Genomic DNA, 18,795 nt, shown 5'->3' with positions numbered 1-18,795 from the left:
ACTCGAATTTTTTTTTTTTTTCATATTAAAAGAATGTTCTGCTTCCTGACTAAGATATTCCATAATCTTTAGAGTAAGTAGTTATAACGTCAGCTAATCTAATATTTGATGGAAATCAGCAATTACAAACACAAACAAAGAACATTTGGCTGATTACATTTTCACAAAGTTAAAAGACGCAAAGGCCCTTACTCTACTTGTACAAATCCAAATATAGCCCTTCCCTCGCCCGCCTGTACACCTATAACCGGTTCAGTTGAAAAGGCCAAAAACGCCCTTCCAAATTATCCAAAATCACAGGTCTACCATTATGTTCAAATACTTACCCCCCGAAAACACAGGTTAATCAATCGTTACAAGTCTGCTGAACAGAAAGGCTTGAAACTTGAAAGCTGAAATTAAGTTCGAATGCATTTACCAATTCAAGTCTCAAGATGATTGAAAGGAAACTACAGCGGAGGAGAAGGAATCAGCGCCTTCGGCAACAGCGACACTCGCGCTTCTCTTCCTTTTGGCTTTGGCTTTGGCTTTGGCTTTGGCTTTGTCTTTGGGAATGGATTGTTGTTCGGGAGATGAGTTTAGGGTTTGGATGGAGGTAACGCAGCACTCTTGCCACTCCAGACGGTTGAGGTCCCCGATTATCTCCTCCTCTGTTAGCCAGGCGCTCGATGACATGGTCGATTTCAGCGTGGAACGTGATGGATCAATCAGATTCAGCTTCTCCACCGCTTCGCTCAACGCTTTCTATTCAATTTTCCGTTCAATTTAACGTCTCTAAACAGCTAATCAAATCCTATACCAAAAAGAAATTAAAAAAACAGACAATCAATTCAAGAGATAGAATATTTCCGATTACCTTGGGCATGTTTGTCGATTTCTTGAGACCGTGAATGAAGATAATCTATCGAAGAGAAAACAAACAGCACTACGAATCAGATCATCAACAATTAAGAAAATAAAAAGGTTTTTGATTCGAATTGGGAATTTGAAAATCTAGAATGGAAAATGAGATGAGAGAGGATCGACGACCTGGTTGAGGGAACTGAGGGTGAGAGGAAGTTGTTTGTGAGAGGAAAGGAAAGCGATGTAGTCCTCGAGAGAAATCTTCTGCTTCTTTGCTTTCATTCTCCATGAGTTCGCTTTGCTGCTGCGCTCCATTTTTTTTTTCTTCCCTCTTTTGAAATCAAACGGATTTTCGCTTCAACGGTTTTCTTTCTAGCTATTTATAGTCATGGGGATATGACAGTCACGTGCTGATTACATCACATGTGTATTTGTTGACTCTGTATATTCATTTAAAATTTTTTTGAATGTAACAACTCTCTTCATCTTTTTTTTTTAATTTATTTTTTTAGAATATCCTAAAATAAAGTTATTATCTTTTCAATTTCGAGTACCTAAGTAATATTTTTACCTTTAAGAGCAATGGAGGGTGGCTTAACATAAGTAGAATTTGATGAAATCCTATACAATAATTGAAGATCCCATAGCCGACTATACATTGAATATGAGGGTATATATAACTTCATTTTCAATCTTATGTTGTATACACAGACAGAAGCATACGGACACAAAGGTGAGGAAAAATATGTGAAAAGTATAGAACAATACCATTGGTATTACCTCTTTTTCTCTGATATGCATATATCGGACGAATACTTCAATGCAGCTAAACTTGGTTTTCCCCCACTGATATTGTCCCACATTTAGCTCCACAGCTGTATATATTAAACTCTTATACCCCCACTCTAGCCTGTCTATCTTCAAAGCAACATTGAAGTAAGTAATCAAGTTTTGAGCAAAGAATCTGTTGTTAGCATGGAAGATAATAAGGAGGGAGGGATCGTGAAGAAAGGTCACGATGACGGGTTGAAAATGGCAGTTTCCCTTTTGCGAGAGTTCGAGCTCCCCGAAGGGCTTCTCCCTCTAGCCGACGTGGTTGAAGTGGGGTACGTGAAGGGCACTGGGTACATGTGGATAGTGCAGCAGAAGAAAGTGGAACATGAGTTCAAGATGATCAGCAAGCTGGTGAGCTATGACACCGAGATCAAAGGCTTCGTCGACAAGAAAAGGATCAAGAAGCTCAAAGGAGTGAAGGCCAAGGAGCTGATGCTGTGGCCTCCCGTGAGTGAGATCACCATTGATGATAAACAACCACGGAAGATCCATTTCAAGAGTCTTGCCGGGATCACCAAGACTTTCCCTGTTGAGGCTTTTGCTGCTGGCCAATGATTGGATCCTATACTGCCCATATATTATGCCTCCATTATATGTAGTGATCACTTTCATTTCTGGATATATATTAACTAAAAGTTGAAAAAGGTTTCTTTACTCTTTCATCAGCGTTGGAGCTTGGGTTGAATAACAATTTTCTTCTTATTAAGAAAAAAAATGTGTATTTTGAATCTATTTTTGTGCAATATGATTTGGTTATCGGAATGTATTTTCTTCTTCTTGTTCATCGCAATTATTTCAGGCTTCGATCAAGCAACCGGGGTTTACAGTGCTAAAATTTTCCTGGGTGCCTAAAGCCCAAGTTTGGCAAGCCTTATGGCCCAAAGAAAGTCTTGGCAGGCCTGTCGGTCCCACATCCACACTTGTATTTTGGGTTGAACATCCTCCCCTTAATTTACAAAAATTGTGGGAAACCCAATTGACAAACACCATGTTTGGATTAAATGAAATAAAATTAATTATTCCTTTGTACAGTAGAAAGGGTAAAGCGAGATAAAGAATTTGAACTTCAGTCCTCAAGAAGGACCAAATCTTATGCTGTGTGACTGTAGAGCGTAAATTCGAATAACTATATATATTCAGTTAGTATTATTTTTCCGAAGGTATGAATGCATGCACCAAATATAAAATTGTGACTGGGGTCCATGACCCGAGACTAAATAATGGAATCAGTACCAAATATTAAAAAAGCCAAAGACAAAAGGTGGTTAAAGCTTTCGAGCTCCCATCTCTCTCTCTTTCTCTTTTTCCAGTTTCAAGGAGAATCCAATCAGAAATTATTGTAGTCGACGTAATAGGAATACAAACACCTCAAGCTATAGATATTAATATATATACAGCTATATAAAAGTATGACCTTGGATTCTCTTATCCTCTCTCTGCTCTGCCATTTCTCTCTTGCAGTGGACGGACAATTGCCCACAACACCAAAACACAGAAATAATGCCCCCACGCTCTCCCATGCCAAAGGGCAAAAGCAAAAGCTGAAGCCTTGGACCTTGATTCGCATCACACTATCCAAGTACGCTATATCAAGGTTGGTCCTTTTTAATTGCCTTCTTTTAGAATTTCTCCTTTTTTGAGGCATGCACATTTGACAAAAGCAAAATAGTACTAGTAATTAGTTAAAAAAAAATAAGATAACAAAAAGTAACAACAATTGATTAAAAGGTGCCAAAAAATATGTCAAAGAAAGCAATTTGCTGTTTGTTAAGTAACCTGTAAACCAACTAAGCCAACAAAGGATTACTTAAATCAAACCATGATGTGATTCACATGAAGCAGAGCAAAGGAAAGCAAGACTACATTCTTGGGGTCAAATAATTAGACATTGGCGCAAAAAGGAAAGAGAAGTGAGAGTTGAAAAAGAAAGAAGAAATTAAGAAGGGAAGCAACAATTCTTCTTTTAGCAACATTCTATCTCAATCCGAATCCCAGGTTTCAAGCGGTACACTTAGGTGGCATTTGACATTTTATAATACAATATAATTACAGATAATGTGATTGCAAGTAATGTGATTGCAGAAAAAATAACATTACAGTTTTTTGTATACAAGCAAAATAATGATTAAAATGTAATAAATATAACATTACAATGTTTAGTTTACAAGTATTTTGCTAAAAATTTAATATTAATTTTTAAAATTATCCCTATTTATTAAAATACAAGTGTAATATGTTTGTATTTTTTATTGTTAATTTTTATATAATATCATCTCTTAAATATATTTTTAATGTCATATATTTTATTTTCATTTTTTATTAAAATCTTATATAGTTTATTTTCATTTCTTTAATATAATTTTTTATATTATATATTTTATTTTAATTTCTTTTACTTATATTATATAAATTGTAATTTCTCATATTTTATTTTATTTTAATATTTTTTATTTTAATTATAACATTATAAAATATTTTTAATAAAATAATAAAGTTGAAGGGTTAAAATATCTTTAAGAACATTACAGAGTACATTGTAATGTAATTACATTGATTTTGAATTATAATCACATTACATCTCTTGATTATAATGTGATTGTATTACAATTTTATATTACAGTGATTTGTTACAAAATAAACATTGTAATGTAATTTAATTGAGCACATTATAAAAAATGCGTTCTTCCTTTCTTCATACCAAACGCTACCTTAGTGTTAAACTCTGCATTAAGGATTAATGGGTTTCTTCTAGCTAGGCTATGCCACTTTTTACAAGAAAAACATCCTTGAAAACAAATATGGCAAAAAAGGCCATTTCATTACTTTAAAAGGCTAAGGACAGCAACATCTAAAGTGTAAACATTGTACACAATAGATTGACCGTTTAACAGAACAGCAGTACTATTGTGTCAGAGTTTCTGAAAACAACCAGGGACCAGAATAACTTTGCTTATCTGTTCCTGTCCGGGTTCCAGTTTGCTAGAAGGTGGATGTTTGCAGAATTTGAAAATTTTATTTTACGAATCCAGAAACTGTTTTAATTCTTCATCTGCAAGGTTATTACTTGTTACTTGGAAGGAAAGAGTTGGGTTCTGGTTAGCCTGAAGTAGTGTGTGAAGTTACATAAACAAAAAGGAGAAATGTATAGTCAAAAAGTAAAAAGTTCAGCTAAGTCAGCTGAGATGAAAACAGTAAAAGGTTAATGTAAAGATTTTAGAATGGAACATTAATAATTCACCCCTCTTTCCACCCGAGTGTCCAGCAGAGATCCAGCCTCTCAACACAATGTCACCTACCAGCCAACCCCCCACCTCCCTTCTCTCTCTTTCTCATCAATAGTCCCAACTGGAGAGACAAAATAATTAAATCCCACACTTTATCCCACTTTTTCTTGTCATAGGAAACATGGGACATGAGAATGAGACTTGACTTATTCAACTGATTCTTTCTCTCCCTCGCCCTTTTTTCCTTTCCTCTACTTTTTCCTAGATGTAGAAGGAAAACCAAAAAGGATTACTGTTAGTCTTAGTGGCTGTGCAATTCAAAGGGTTGAGAGGTAAACCAGAAGACAAACATAAAGAAAAGAATTAAGTAATTCCACAAATGTAAGCTAAGAAGCTACTTTCTCTCTGAGCCTGATGAGGTTTTCTTGCCTTCAGAGCTCTATGAAACAATTATGTAAATGATTATGTCACAAGTAAAACTGGTGATACTAGTATGAATCAAGAACGGACAATGAATACTTTGGACAACTACCATCAAACGCTGTGGGGGCCTTGAGCCACAAGAAAGAGTAAGGATATTTTCTTTTTATACTATATAGTTCCTCACTGAGTCCTCCAAGAACTGATGGCTTGGGCAGATCATCTCCTTCACTTTGTCTCCATTCTTATAAATCTTAAACGTTGGGACCATTCTTATACTCTCAGCTTTTGCCACTGCCAGGCTTTCCTCCACATCCACCTTCAGGCAAAAAACCAATAAGATATATGTTAACACTGATCCTTTTATCAATCAATTCATGATTATTAGAATGAGTATGGTACAACTTCAGTTTGGTTTTTGATATTCCAGGCATCACAAGCAAGAATCAAACTGAAGCATCATAAGAAAATCAAGAGAATAACAACCATGAACACTTAATTGCCAACCTTAAAAAAATGAACAGATGGATACCGAACACAAAGCAAATTTATGAATGGGGATATTTCTTCACATTGTTCATTCGCTGCCACTTTAAAATGGACCACTGATATGCCTGAAATTTCAATTTGTAAATCAGATAGGATAATCAAGACATAAATTGAGGAAAAGAGATCCAGAAGAAGGCATCAATCTCACCTGGTGATGATATTGCTGTTTTAAATCTATCTAGGCTAGAAACTTCTTCTACTTCACCACTGATTTTCATACTATGAACATCCACTCCACGAGATTTCTTCAGCGCAATTTGTGCATTGTGTAGAGACTCAGCAACTTCATTGTCTCCAGGAAGTTCCTTCCTCAACAGCTCATAATCTCTCACAGCATCTGCCCACCGTCCAAGCTGTAACATCCCACAAGAACATTTCCCGATATATGAATTGCTAATCAAAAAATAAGAGACTTGGAAACACATATAACAAAAAGTAACCATAGAAATGCTAATTCACCTTTCCATTCGAGGCAGCCCTTCGAAGTAAGGCCTTTATGTAATTTGGTTGGATCTTTAGAGCCTGGTTACAGTCCTCTACAGATTTTTCCCAAAGTCCAAGTTTGGACCAGCAAACTGCTCTATTGCAATAGAGAATAGAGTTAGAACTATCATAGCTGAGGCCTTCCCCGTAAGCTAAGCAGGCTTCAGCAAATCTTCCAGCATTGAAGAAGTCATTGCCGCGAGTCCGTGCTCTTGCTACCATTTTCACATTGTTTAATACCATTGCAATCTCTATGTTGTTGTAATCAATACGTCCAGCCTTCTCTGCTGCTGAAACTGCATTCTCAAATCTGCAACAAATCTATAATCCATTCTCACTCAACTCCAATAACAACAGCAAACAGTAATTGTAACTACATCTTTCAAAGCTCACCTTCCCAATGCCATCTCAACTTGAGCTTGAACAAAGAGGGCATAAGCTTCAGCCACCATACCAAAGAACCTAGTCTGTGAGGAGGGAGTATATTGCTCCAATTTTGGAATGTTTGATAGACAGGAATCTGCATCCTCAATTTGGTGGAGCTTCAAAAGGGCTTCTGCTTTACAAGCAATGAGCTGTGAATTCATTTCAATAAGCTCAGATAATCTGCAGTTTACTACTATAAACAGCTAGCCAGTGCAAATATATAATTGAGGGAAGGAGTTGTACCTGAGGAGATGAGTCTGCGCCAACAGCTATTGCTGCATCCGTTTCCCCTAGTGCACTCTTCCAATCACCAATCTTTCGGGCATCTGCACATCGATTAATATGCTTCTCCAACAACTGCAACTTCTGTAACTCAGCTTGATCTGGATTTTGCCCTGGGAAACATAAGTGGTGCCTGGCATTTTCAGGAAGACCTAACCTGGAGGACAAATTTGAGGATTGTTACTGTTCTGTCCAAAATCTTTTCTTGTCAAACAGCATGGAGGCAGACATCTAAAGGTAAAGATGACCGATGCCATTTTGAACTTAAATCTAAAAACCAAAAGGTAATCACAAACTCGAACTTAAATTCTGAAAGGAAAGGTTATAAAGTTGAGAAATAGATGCAAGAGAACTCCTTAAACGTCTAAATCAATAAACAGAACAAGCTGAATGGCTACACCAATCAGATAACAAAAAGGAACTCGATTATAAACAAAAAAAATATATATGAAAGGAGCATTTTGACAACCTCCCAGACAGCTAGGAACAAAGAGATTGAAGCATTCTCAAAGTATAACCAGTGACATGGAACAAGTGAAAGTCGCCCATGATCATGAAAAGGAACAAAATGACAATGCAAACATGAACCAATCACTCAAAGTGAGAGAAAGAGAAGAGCCCACCGAAACAGATCCAATCCTCACCAACACCAATGAAAACATAAAGAAAGCACCCACCAATCACATTACTCAAGAAGATGAACAAAAAACAATGATAAATAAGCCAACTAATGATTGAAACAAATAACCAAAAACATTTCCGTCAAAAATCCAAATTAAACATGAGCTAAATCATCAACTAAGAAGATTAACTGACTCACCTAAGATAAAGAGAAGACAATCTCTGACGAGCTCTGCCATAAGCATGGTCCAACCTAACAGCCTCCTCACACTCCCTGACAGCCTCTCCCAACCTCCCCACCGCCGTCAACGCCGCTGCCCTGTTACTCCTGAACGCGGCGTTTTCCGGTGAAATGGATATGGCCCTATCGTACAATGCCAATGCCTCCACAAAATTCCCTCTTTTATACATCTCATTACCAGCTCTCTTCACTTCCTCGGGATCACTAGTGTTCCCCAATTTAGCACACCCACCACCACCACGCATTATGCTGCCATGTCCATAGTTTCCTTTGCCAGCACCAAGCGTGTCCGTCTTGTTAGAGGTACGAGACGCCATAGTTTTGAGGATTTTGCCAGATGGGCAAATGTTACCACTTGGCAAAACATTTGTCGTGCTTGGATTGGAACAAACTGATGACGTTGCAGATGAGGTTGCGGCACTGAAGCTTGAACCAGAGTAGATCAATGGGGGTCCAGCAGACACGGATCTCCTGTGACCCGGCCTAAGAATCCGGTTTGTTGGGGTCGATCCGGGTATAGGTGGACTTGTCTCCGACAGCTCCCCTGAATTGTTGGTGTTCAAGCCATTACTTTTGGGCAAATGGGTAGTTGTGCTATTGTTGTTTTTGCCCGAAACGGAACCCACTGAAGAGCTTGAGCTACTGCTTGATGTTGTAGTGGCGGTTGCATTTCCGTTGTTGTTGATTGAGACACGGGTGGTGAGCAATGGTGAAACCGGTGAACCCAGATCGAGTTCTTTGAAGTCAGGCTTGTTCATTTCTTTTTCATTAATGTTGTGGTCGGCTGCTTTGAAACTCAGTGAGTCACGGTATCGACTGGTTAGAGAATCAAGGCTTGGTCTTTTGGAATGTGATGACATATTTTTGAGTGTTGTTGTTTTCTTCGTGTTTCCTCAGAATTCTAAATCTCAACAACAACAATTGTGGTTCTGCATTCAATCATATACTATCTTCTTTCTCTCCCTCTCTCGTGCTTGTGCTTGCAGATATACTCTAAAACAAAAGCAATACAGAAGAAGAAGAAGAAGAAGAAAGGGAGGTACGTGAAGAAAACACGAAGCAAAGCAAAGAAAAGAAAAGAAAAAAGAGATGGGGATCTCGTGATATAAAAGGTGAAAGCAAAGAATGAATGAATGTGAGCCAGTCGAGTGCTTAAGGCTTAAGGAGAGAAAACACAGAGCTTCCACTATTAGCCGTAGACTAATACAAGTGGTTTTATATATGTTTATATATATATATATATATATACACACATACATATATATTATGACAGAGAAGAGAGAACAAAGACATTCATCCTCACTGCTTCCTCCTCTTCTCTTCTTCTACCAATTCTCTCTCTCTCTCTCTCTCTCTTTTACCCAAAAAAGAAAAAATATTCATTGCGGTTAATTATTTCCGCTGCCGGCCATTGCATGTGGCGTCGCCGCATTCATTTAGTATTTTATCTGAGCTTCACTGTTCCTTTCCAATAATCCTATTCGAAAATTACTCGTGCAGCAGTACTACGTTTGTTTTCCTTTTCTTTTAGCCAATGAAGAAACCAGAGCATTCATTATTTACTTGTCAACAAAATTGCGAAAAAGGGTTTTTCCTTTCAAATTCTATACTTAGATTAGTTATCATCCCTTAATCAATACTTAACAAATTTCATCACGTAAAATATTGTTTGCAACTTCATTAATTCTTGCCAGTTGCCACATATAAACGTAGCAACTCCCTTTTGCTAACTTGAAATAGCAAAACCATGTAGCGCCATTAATGCCCGAACTGGTCTGGCTACACGAAAGGACTTAATCCCAAAAATATAAACTTTAATCCACCTCTCTTTTTCTTTTTTTGGGTTAAAAGAAATAGATAAAACCAAAATTAATTAGTGAAGTTTCAAGTTAAGGATGTCATGCTATTTATAAATTTAAGGGTTAAATGGTTTGTTGAGGTGTACTTACCAAAATTAAGATGTTCCTCTTCAACAAGATTCCGAATATTCATGATTTCCCATGTCATCACCCAAATCTGGGATGTTAATTTCCACCCAAATTCCTTGGAAAACTCATTCCCTAATAAATGGGTTTGCGGAAAAAGAAAACAACGGCAGGCATGACACACACAGACATATATATTGGATGCATTATTTATATTATTATTTAATTATATAGTGTCACCTTATAAATGGGTAAAAGTAAAAATTTTAAAATATTTTGATAAATGTTTTTAAAATCATAAATTTTTATTTTTGAAAGTTTTTAATTTTTAAAATTTATTTATTAACGAAATAATAATATTTGTATAAAATTTATATAATAAAAGACATTAAATATAAAAACTTAATTACCTTCAAATATTTAGTTTATTAATTGAAGCATGATTCCCTACTTAAAAGAATAAGATTTGAATTCCCTTCTTCCAATTCTAAAAAAATATATAATTTAGTTTAAATAATTATAATTTAATTGTATTAATAATCATTAATTTAGAATTTAAATTTAAAATTTTTTAAATTACAAAATAAAATAAGCAGGGAGCGTGGATTCCTAGTCATGGAACAAGGTGGCTGGATGGGGAGGAATTTCCTCCTTAAAGGCGGGGACACAGGACAAAGATAGAGGTGGGGTTTTGGAAGAATCACTCCTTGCCATCCCTAACCAAAGGTTTACGCTTTACAAATTTTCCCTCATCTTTACCAAAATACCCTTAAGCTTTGCAAGGAATTATACTTTTATATTTTTCTTAATAAAATAAGGTTTATTGATCAAAATAAATTAAAATAAGGTCTCTCTCTCTCTCTCTCTTCTCAAAAAATAAGGTTCGTTTTTTAAAATTATATTGAGGATGGATAATTCGACTTGAACTCTTTAGTAGAAAGAAATATACACAAATCATTGAATTAAATATTTAAGTGCAAGTTTTTTTTAATTGCACATTAAATATCAAAATTGAGTACATAGCTATAAATGTTATGATTCAAGTATTATGTATGTGATTTTAAATAAAGGTTACCTACACATTTGGTATTTGAACTAAAACCAATTCTTATTACTATAACAAAAATTTTAAAATTAACTATTACTTAATTAGTAGAATGTTGTTTCCATTGTACACAGGATCAACATCATTATTCAAATGAGTGATATATCCAAAACATTAAATATAATAGTAACACATTACTTGTATATTGTTTTTAAAATATCATTTATTTATTTGATTAACAATTTAGTCGTATATACAAATCTATAAATAAAAGTAAAATATTAAATGGAGAATTTGATTATTAAAATTGGAATATCAAATATATAATAATTTTGAAGTAGATAAATAAAGAAAAGGGAAAGGAATAAGTTGCAAACAAGGTTCATGATTGAAAAACTTGGATGAACCCACAAGCAGCATGCATGTCTTTATGCTTTAAATTGGGAGAACATAATGCGACACATCATGGTAATGAATTTGTAAGCGAGGACAGCAGTTTTAGTTGTCTATACAAATTTGGTTGAGAATTATCAAAGCACAAGCTCCTATCAATTCGTTTTGATCACATGGACGTGCTTGAATCAACTTTAAAAAAAAAAAACAGGGCTAGAGGGTACAGGCATTTGGATGAAAAAAGAGATGAGGAGTATGGGTAAAAGGGTAAACGAAGGGAGAAGAATGGAGACAGTGGACAGAGGCAGCTGGCCATGTGCAGAGTGCAGAGTGCCGTGCCAGCTGGGCCACTGAGGGAACCCTAAGCGCTCCCAAGCGGCCTCCAGCTAAGCTTAGCCAATGCCACTCATAACACTGACGGAACTAGTGTTCCTCCTCTTCCACACGAATATTCCGTTTAGAGGTGCCGTTACGTTGGAGCCGAGCCGAGCCGAGCCAAGCTGGAGTGGGGATGCTGTGGACTCGAAGAGGCACATTGTCTCCCCGTCTCCCATACTTCGGTGATTTGCGCTCATCACAATTCGCATCTTCGCGTGCTATTTCTTAGGTTTGAAACAGAAGGACGGCGTCCGTCCAAAAATATACAAAAGGTAGTCAAATTTGTCTTTGGTTATCCACTACATTACATCAATTTGTTTATGATTGGTTTCGACAGATAAAATTGGGTGGAAGGGCAGTTTGGGGTATCCAAGGCAATGAAGACCAACAGAGCTCTTTTAATATTGTTTGATAAAGCAGGGCCCAATGATTAGTATCTCCTTCGGGAAACTGGAAAAGTGTCAAACCCTGGTTTCTTAGTCTATAATATTTACCCTAAAAAAAGGTAAGAAAATGAAAGGTAAAAATTGCATTTTTGTATACGAATTGTTAGTTCTCGGGCATGGTAAACAGGGATATCCAGGAATCTTTCCAATAGGATTCAATGGTCCGAATTAGGTTTACCAAATTTTCAAGCATTCTGAACCTTGAAACAATTAATAATAAAAAAACCAATACAAGTCATAGCATGTATGACCACATTTAGTCTACTTGGGAGGAAAGGTTTGATTAGCCACGGGCTGCGGTTGTGCGGCATATAGATAAAGACTGGTTATGCATGTTCGGAAAAGATGCATGCATCCTCCATTAACAAGTCTTGGGCTTTTGATGTTGAGTGTTAAAAAATGGATTGTTTATAGATACGGATTCAACAATCTAATATTTCATTAAGAAATAATTTTACATGCTGCCCACATTGCTACGCATAGAAGAGACACATGTTTTAAATCACCTTCCTCGTCAATCAAAATTGCATTTGTCCACCCCATATCTAAGAGTCAAAATCACAATGAAACCGTAATCCCATTCCTGTATTAAACTTTATATTGCACAACACTGTCTTGCAAGTGTTCCTAGTGACAATAGAGCTTGATTGATGAATCAGCACCAGCAGTAAATAACCACGGCTGTCTTGGATGGAACTTACAGTCAATTACTCCTGCAAGAAACCAACAATATATCACTATGTAAGTTCCAAACCCAAGTATGGATAGGGCCGACTATGGACCTCCTTTGATTTGAAAAATGCAACTCGATTGGGCCAACCGTGCACCCTCCTTTCATTTGCTAAATTCAATATAGACCAGAGGCAAAGGTAATACAAGCATATCCATAGTACTCACCTCTTCCATCGGAACTGGTATGCCCTCTCAGAATTTCCAATGGAACAATCAGAGGATTCTGGTTAAGATCGGCATAAACCATGCCATGAAAGACATAGGCTGTGCAATCATCTGAGCATGATGCAAATAGTGGGTATGAACGATGGAATGCCACATTAGTAATGTCTTTAGGGTGACACCTGAAAATGTCCCAAAAAAAATGAGAGAAGATTAATAACCTGCGTAAAACAAAGACAAAAATACTAGACTGCAGATGCCCAAATGAAAAAATCTACACCTGCACAGTCATAAATTAAGATAATAATAGCGTATTGATTTACCTTGTTGCTCAAACTATGATATAGTTAATTAAATGGGATTTAATCATTTTACCATCTGGTGAAATAAATTGATGAGAGCACATTTATAGTGGTTTCAGAAGATACAGGTAGAAATTGTTTACAAGTAACATCATGTTTCTATTTTCAAAATAAATGTTGACACATACTTGAGGGTTTTGTAAGGTTTAGATGAAAGATCCATATCAAACCAACACAATTTTCCCTCTTTGCTTCCCACAATTACATTATCACCTGCAGAGAAAACAGGAATCTTAAATATTATGAAGACAGCAGATAATAGGGAAACAAGAAAAAGAGAGTACTAACAAATGAAATCAGTGAAAAATAAATAAAAAAAGAGAAATACCAGCAGGATGAACAGCAATTGATGAAACTTCACGCAGTTGAGTCTCAAGCTTTTTGATTAGCTTTTGCCTCAACAGATCATACACACGAACATTTTTCTTTGTTGCTACGAAGAAGATTGAACGAGTAGGATGAAAAACTGATGATACTGGAAGGCCATGGTGCTTAAAAGGGAGTCTTTGAGTAAGTTTCTTAGAGAGCTGGTGTATAAGAATTGCTCTTGATTCGCGTGATTGACAAGTTAAGGAAACCCATGAATATCACCAAATTAATAATATAGTCATATACACAAAATCCCCCCTCCATTCCCAGGCAAATAAAACCACACAAATGGTAACCAAAGCATCAATAGACATGATAGTTGAACAAAAGAGTTGATTATAGATCAGCAGCAACAAAGTAATATAGCCAAAAGAAATGAGTAGTTTTCACAAAACACCCCCCAATTGCTCTTTTAATAATGACTACCATCTAATATAACATCAGTTGATGCATAAAGAAGAAAAACAAAAATTATAATAATAAGATGATATTGGAAAAAGGATATCTGCCGGCATAACTGTAGAAAGATAGTCTCCTTTACGATGCCATTCTATTGAAGATACAGTCTGCAACAACATATCAATCAAACAGTTAAAATTTTCCTACAGAGCCTTTCAACTAGTCCTCAGTTTAACAATACTGGATTATTTTAAGTGCAAATAAATAAAGAGGGAGGAAACAGAAAGCAGAAGTACCCTAAAATGCCTTAGTCTGATGCAATCATGCTTTTCATCTTGAAGCCAGCTTAAGACAGATGATATATCGTCTGTGCATTAAAGTTAATTTTCCAGAGTCAGAACATATCCATCTTATACAATACATGGAAAATAATAGATGTTTCAAACAGACCAGAATCATCAGAAGAGGTAGGCGTTCCAATTTGCAGAAGTTCCTTAGCTTTTCTCTGTTGTTCCTCATTCCCAAATCCAGTGTTCAAAATAAGTACATCAGATCCCCTGTAGTAAAATATTTAGTCTCTTAGCATAGAAACAGATCTAAAAAAAGAGGAGGATAGCAAAACTGCTCTGTTTTGATAAAAACAGGCAGTAAAAAGGAAGATACAAAAAGCACTGAGGTGAAATTAAAACTGTAATAACTGTCTAAGCAGCCTTACACAGAAACTGCCAGAATAGGAAGCTCGAGCAATGGATTCCATGCAACATGCTGGACAGCCTCACCAAGCTCCCAAACTCTAAGACATCTACCAGTCTCCACCTCCCAAATACGTACAGTTCCATCCTTTGAGCCTTTGACAAACAGAAGCAATTGTCAAACCCAAACTTACCAATTTTATATTTGTGAACAGAATCATTTTATACTTGGACAAGGAATGTAGTTTATAAGCAAAATGTTCATACCTGAAGCAATCCATTGCCCTGAAGGTTCAACAGATATTGACAAAACTGCACCCTCATGACCTCTATACTCAAGATAACATGTAACTGGATAAGGCCTAAGATCTTTTCTGCTAGGTAGCTTGGGCTTCAGGGATTCAGGATCGATATTAATCTGAAGCATAGAAGGGGGGAACCTAGATTAACTTGATTGTTATGAGAAAACAGTGGTGTAATGGACAATTCAAAGACTATGCCAGAAAAACGTAGAGATTTCCTCCAAACAGAATCTCGGACTTACACGTTTCTTCCGCACTCTAGGGCACAAGTATAGATCCAAGCATCGCTCAAAGGAGTCCTTGATAGCATTCTCATATGCCGGGATGCTTCTAAAGGATGTGAACCTGAGTATATCAATATGATTAGAATGCTAGTTCAACTCTCAAACATTCAAGCAAGTAAATAAGCAAATGCTTGCAAGCCAAATTGTAATAAACAAATAATTTTGGCTAGAATATTACCTCTTAGGTATAAATTTAGGGCGATCTTCTTCATACATCAACTGATAAGTGTTGATCTCTTCCTGTGTTGGTAGGTATTCTAAAGAAGGATTGTATGATTCCTCATGGCCTGAAAATAGATTAAAAAAAAGCTTTCATAATAGTTCAAATAGCATAGCATTAAAATGTAAATTTAAATAAGATGGCCAAAACTCAAACCTGGCAATTTTGGCTTTGGAGGGGGAATGTAAGCCAAATGCTTAGTCCTATCTGCTGAACTCGAATCATCACCCCAAAGGAGATATAAACGAGGTTCTTCTTTTGGCTTGTCAAACTTGATCAATCCTTTGCGAATTGCCCTAACGTACTCAACAACCTGTAGATTCACAATTACAATTAAAAATGGAACAACATTCACCCTGAGAACAGTTTAGTCTTTCCCACTCCTAGCAAATAGCCATTAGAAGTGTTTACTTCAAAGAAATAAATGAAGAAGGAAAAAAGTGGGTGGGGAAGGGGGGGGGGGGGGGGTTGTGGTTGGAGGAATGAAAGAGATCTCATACATCATCTGACAACTATAAATGTAAAGGATTTTACCTTTTTGCTTTCCCATTTAGAAGGAATGAACCGCCTCTTTGGTTCTGGCGCATTAGATAAAGGATGTTTCGCATCATCCCATTTAAACCAATCAACATAAGGCTGCAAGAAATGGGTAGGACCTTGAGCATAAAGTGAAAACAATATCTAAGGTTGAATATCGTTAAAGTGTGAATGAATGTGAGAACAAACTAGAGTAACAGACCGCATACGGATCAAATTCAGCATGTGGTGCCTTCCCTTTGAGCAATCTACGAATAAGTTTGGTCTCTTCTTTAGTCAGCTCTACCTCCTCATCATTATACTCATCATAGATCTTGCGCCTGAAGGCAACAAAGTTCACCAAAGTTTATATGAATGAATGATGTAAAGTGCCATCAGAGTTAATTGCGCTTAGCAAATACAATACGTTTATAAAAGCATTGAGAAAAGCCACAGAAGTGTCCAGTAACATTCCTAATGTGAGACAGAAAGTTCCTAATGCAGCAAATAAATGTAATTAAAAAATACAGGAGCCCGGCAATTCAGCAAGAAGTTCATGTGAAATAGAAAATAAAACAATCCTAACAATGCAATTACCATACTTAAGCTTCCTAAACCTAGAAGGGGAAGAGATAAAAGAATTCCCTCAAAACCAATAGCTATTCATATAGAAACTAAATAAACAGAAGCAAAGAAACTAACCAATTTTTTGAGTCATCGGCACTCGCAAGAAAGGAATCCAGTTTATCTTGTCTTTCTTTCTTTTTTATCTTTTTCCCAGCAATGTCATATCCAATATGTTTTTCATCCTTGTACCACTCCAATGGAACATCACCAATTGTATTACGAGGAGCCACCTGTTAAGCCAAAAGAGAGATATAAGAATCCAAATGAAAATTTCATTTTCTAAAATACTAAAGGGCATGCCTGACCTCATCTTCTGATGAATCACTCTCATCAACTGCTTGACGGGATTGGGAACTATCAGCAAGCTCATCTTGATCATGATTATCATCCAAGCCATCATTATTGCCACTCTCAATGAAGCCCTGATATAGTTACTCTTAATTAAATATTTAAAATAATATATAAAATTTCATTGTCAAAGAAGAGAAGATGAATATGATTTTGGTGCTTGCTGAAAAACAAAGAATAACATTTTCAAATATCCTGAAACAGGATAGATTTGTTCCGGGTTTACTTGCTTTCTTTATCATTATTGACAATATTGCATCTTATCATAGTTAGGTAACTCAAGAACAAACCATCCTGAAAACAAATAAAGCAATTACCAAATCTCTCATCTCCAAAGGATTCACTTTCTCCGGCCTCTGACTCTCCTGATGATTCATAGTCTTCAGACTTGGAGTCGTAGACCTTGGAGATGTCCTGGAATTGCATATAATTGGTGATTTATCAAGAAAAATTCAACAACCAATAAGAATGCATAAACCAGCTAAAAGATTTCAAAAAATTGAGGCCACCATCTATAAACATCGTACTCCATCCCAGAGGAGGCAGAGGATTCACTTTCTCAAGCTTCTGACAGTCTCAACAATTCATGGTTTGACTTGACATAACTGGGTACGTAAAGATGTAGCTCAAAAGAAATAAAACAATGATGCTAACACAAATATATCTAAGGAGCAACGAAGTAAAGCTACAGTGATTAAAATTAATGTGAGGTGCAGACAATTTAAGAATATCAACAGGTCGGACATCCTATAATTTCGAGATACCCGAACCCTAGCCCTATAAAAAATCAACTATCCTAACCCTATTAACCCAAACAATTTTAAAAGTTACTACCCTAACACTAATCCTATTACATTTTTACTATCCTATAATTACCTTAATCCATTTAAAAACCCGATTAGATTAAAATATTATTAAAATCTTTTTTATGAGTATCTAATTATTCGAAAATTTCATAAAATTAACTACTAATTAAATTAATAAAAATAAAAATAACAAAATTTAAATTTAATAATCAAAAACAAAGATTTTAAACATAAACTTAAATAACTGTACATAAATATCCAAATAACAATATAAACTTAAATAACTAAAAACAAATACTCAAATAATAACATAAACTTAAATAACTAAAAACAAATATCCAAACAACAACATAAACTTAAATAACTAAAAACAAATATTCAAACAACTTCTTAAACAACATTACATGTTTACAATAATAAGGCAACAACTCATAAAAAATTCAATCATCTCCTTCCTTGTTAGTTTCAACAAGTGTGGCAATTGAATCTTCAATTGTTATACATGATCCTACACAAATAAAAAAAATAAGAATGTATGTAACACTTAAGCTAATAGATAATTTTTTATATAAAACAAATGAAATGAAAATATCTGCCCAAAGCTCAAGCTAAAAAGCCACCAAATTTTGGCACAATAACTACCCAAAAATGAAAATAAAAAAGAGATAAGATTTACCTGAATGGAGAACAAGAATGGAGGATTGGACCGATCAGCGGCTAGGGTTGAGAACTGAGCACTTGAGCAGTGAGGATGAAAAAAAGAAGGAAAGGGCCGCTGCCAACTAAAGAAGAAACGAAAGAAGAAAGAGCGACTAGAGTTTTTACCCATTAATATACTATTATTATTATTATTATTATTATTATTA

The 18,795-nt window shown here is 35.8% G+C and overlaps 4 protein-coding genes across 4 annotated transcripts; 1 reads left to right on the top strand and 3 right to left on the bottom strand.

Annotated features, from left to right (window-relative positions):
* LOC18612043 lies at positions 79-1,215 on the bottom strand. The gene is made up of 3 exons (XM_007048619.2): positions 1,030-1,215; positions 857-901; positions 79-744 (listed from the first exon to the last, which is right to left on the bottom strand). Exons 1-3 carry the CDS (start codon positions 1,156-1,158, stop codon positions 430-432), a joined length of 489 nt encoding a protein of 162 aa, XP_007048681.2. The 5' UTR covers positions 1,159-1,215; the 3' UTR covers positions 79-429.
* LOC18612042 lies at positions 1,819-2,232 on the top strand. Its single transcript, XM_018117151.1, has one exon. The coding sequence runs from the start codon at positions 1,819-1,821 to the stop codon at positions 2,230-2,232; it is 414 nt and encodes a 137-aa protein (XP_017972640.1).
* LOC18612041 (inactive TPR repeat-containing thioredoxin TTL3) lies at positions 5,227-9,148 on the bottom strand. Its single transcript, XM_018121259.1, has 7 exons — positions 7,882-9,148; positions 7,023-7,218; positions 6,747-6,928; positions 6,330-6,663; positions 6,019-6,223; positions 5,829-5,935; positions 5,227-5,640 (listed from the first exon to the last, which is right to left on the bottom strand). Exons 1-7 carry the CDS (start codon positions 8,781-8,783, stop codon positions 5,488-5,490), a joined length of 2,079 nt encoding a protein of 692 aa, XP_017976748.1. The 5' UTR covers positions 8,784-9,148; the 3' UTR covers positions 5,227-5,487.
* On the bottom strand, positions 12,503-17,558 carry LOC18612040 (ribosome biogenesis protein BOP1 homolog). Its single transcript, XM_018114198.1, has 17 exons — positions 17,441-17,558; positions 17,081-17,197; positions 16,851-17,005; positions 16,372-16,489; positions 16,167-16,268; positions 15,789-15,945; positions 15,591-15,699; positions 15,371-15,473; positions 15,094-15,244; positions 14,850-14,982; positions 14,585-14,691; positions 14,431-14,501; positions 14,241-14,301; positions 13,695-13,922; positions 13,495-13,579; positions 13,008-13,186; positions 12,503-12,823 (listed from the first exon to the last, which is right to left on the bottom strand). Exons 1-17 carry the CDS (start codon positions 17,498-17,500, stop codon positions 12,738-12,740), a joined length of 2,022 nt encoding a protein of 673 aa, XP_017969687.1. The 5' UTR covers positions 17,501-17,558; the 3' UTR covers positions 12,503-12,737.

The sequence above is a fragment of the Theobroma cacao genome, chromosome 1, assembly GCF_000208745.1.
Source record: "Theobroma cacao cultivar B97-61/B2 chromosome 1, Criollo_cocoa_genome_V2, whole genome shotgun sequence".
Classification (NCBI taxonomy): domain Eukaryota; kingdom Viridiplantae; phylum Streptophyta; class Magnoliopsida; order Malvales; family Malvaceae; genus Theobroma; species Theobroma cacao.
The sequence above is the reverse complement of the archived record's forward strand: the minus strand, read 5'-3'. Positions and strand labels throughout refer to the sequence as shown.